The sequence below is a fragment of the Sinocyclocheilus rhinocerous genome, unplaced genomic scaffold (genome assembly GCF_001515625.1).
Source record: "Sinocyclocheilus rhinocerous isolate Xijiao unplaced genomic scaffold, SAMN03320098_v1.1 scaffold3366, whole genome shotgun sequence".
Taxonomy (NCBI): domain Eukaryota; kingdom Metazoa; phylum Chordata; class Actinopteri; order Cypriniformes; family Cyprinidae; genus Sinocyclocheilus; species Sinocyclocheilus rhinocerous.
The window spans coordinates 18987-19478 of NW_015637533.1; the positions used below are offsets into that span (position 1 = coordinate 18987).

The 492-nt window shown below is 50.0% G+C and overlaps 1 protein-coding gene across 5 annotated transcripts in view; it reads left to right on the forward strand.

Moving 5' to 3' along the window:
- The window catches only part of g3bp2b (G3BP stress granule assembly factor 2b), a 17785-nt gene that overhangs the window by 6329 nt on the left and 10964 nt on the right, over positions 1-492 (forward strand). For all 5 annotated transcript variants that reach the window (XM_016563936.1, XM_016563937.1, XM_016563934.1 and 2 more), the window contains exon 4: positions 44-217. In XM_016563936.1, the coding sequence (XP_016419422.1) occupies positions 44-217 (174 nt within the window). The remainder of the gene's footprint in view (positions 1-43; positions 218-492) is intronic.

Sequence of the window (492 nt, forward strand, 5' to 3'; positions counted from 1 at the left end):
TCTGTGTGTGTGTGTGTGTGTGTGTGTGTGTGTGTGTGTGCAGGAGATCCATAAGAAGGTGATGTCTCTGCAGTTCAGTGAGTGTCACACTAAGATCAGGCAGGTGGATGCTCATGCGACGCTGGGGGACGGGGTGGTGGTGCAGGTGATGGGTGAGCTGTCCAACAGCGGCCGACCCATGAGGAGGTTCATGCAGACGTTCGTCCTCGCTCCGGAGGTGAGGGTGTGTGTGTGTGATTACACAGCTCTGTGGAATACTTGATTCTGATTGGTCAGTCGTGACATTCCGAGGTCTGTTATCCCTCGATAACAACCGGTGAAAGCTGATAACTCCGGCTCATCCGGGTTACTGCAGTCGGCACTCTACTCTTGCCAGGAACAGTTTTTTCTTGGTGGAAGCTTTGCGTTTGTTTTGCTAATAAAATATTAAAGGGGTCATAGGATGCTACATGCACTTTTACAAGTTGTTTGAACTGAAATGTGTTGGCAGTG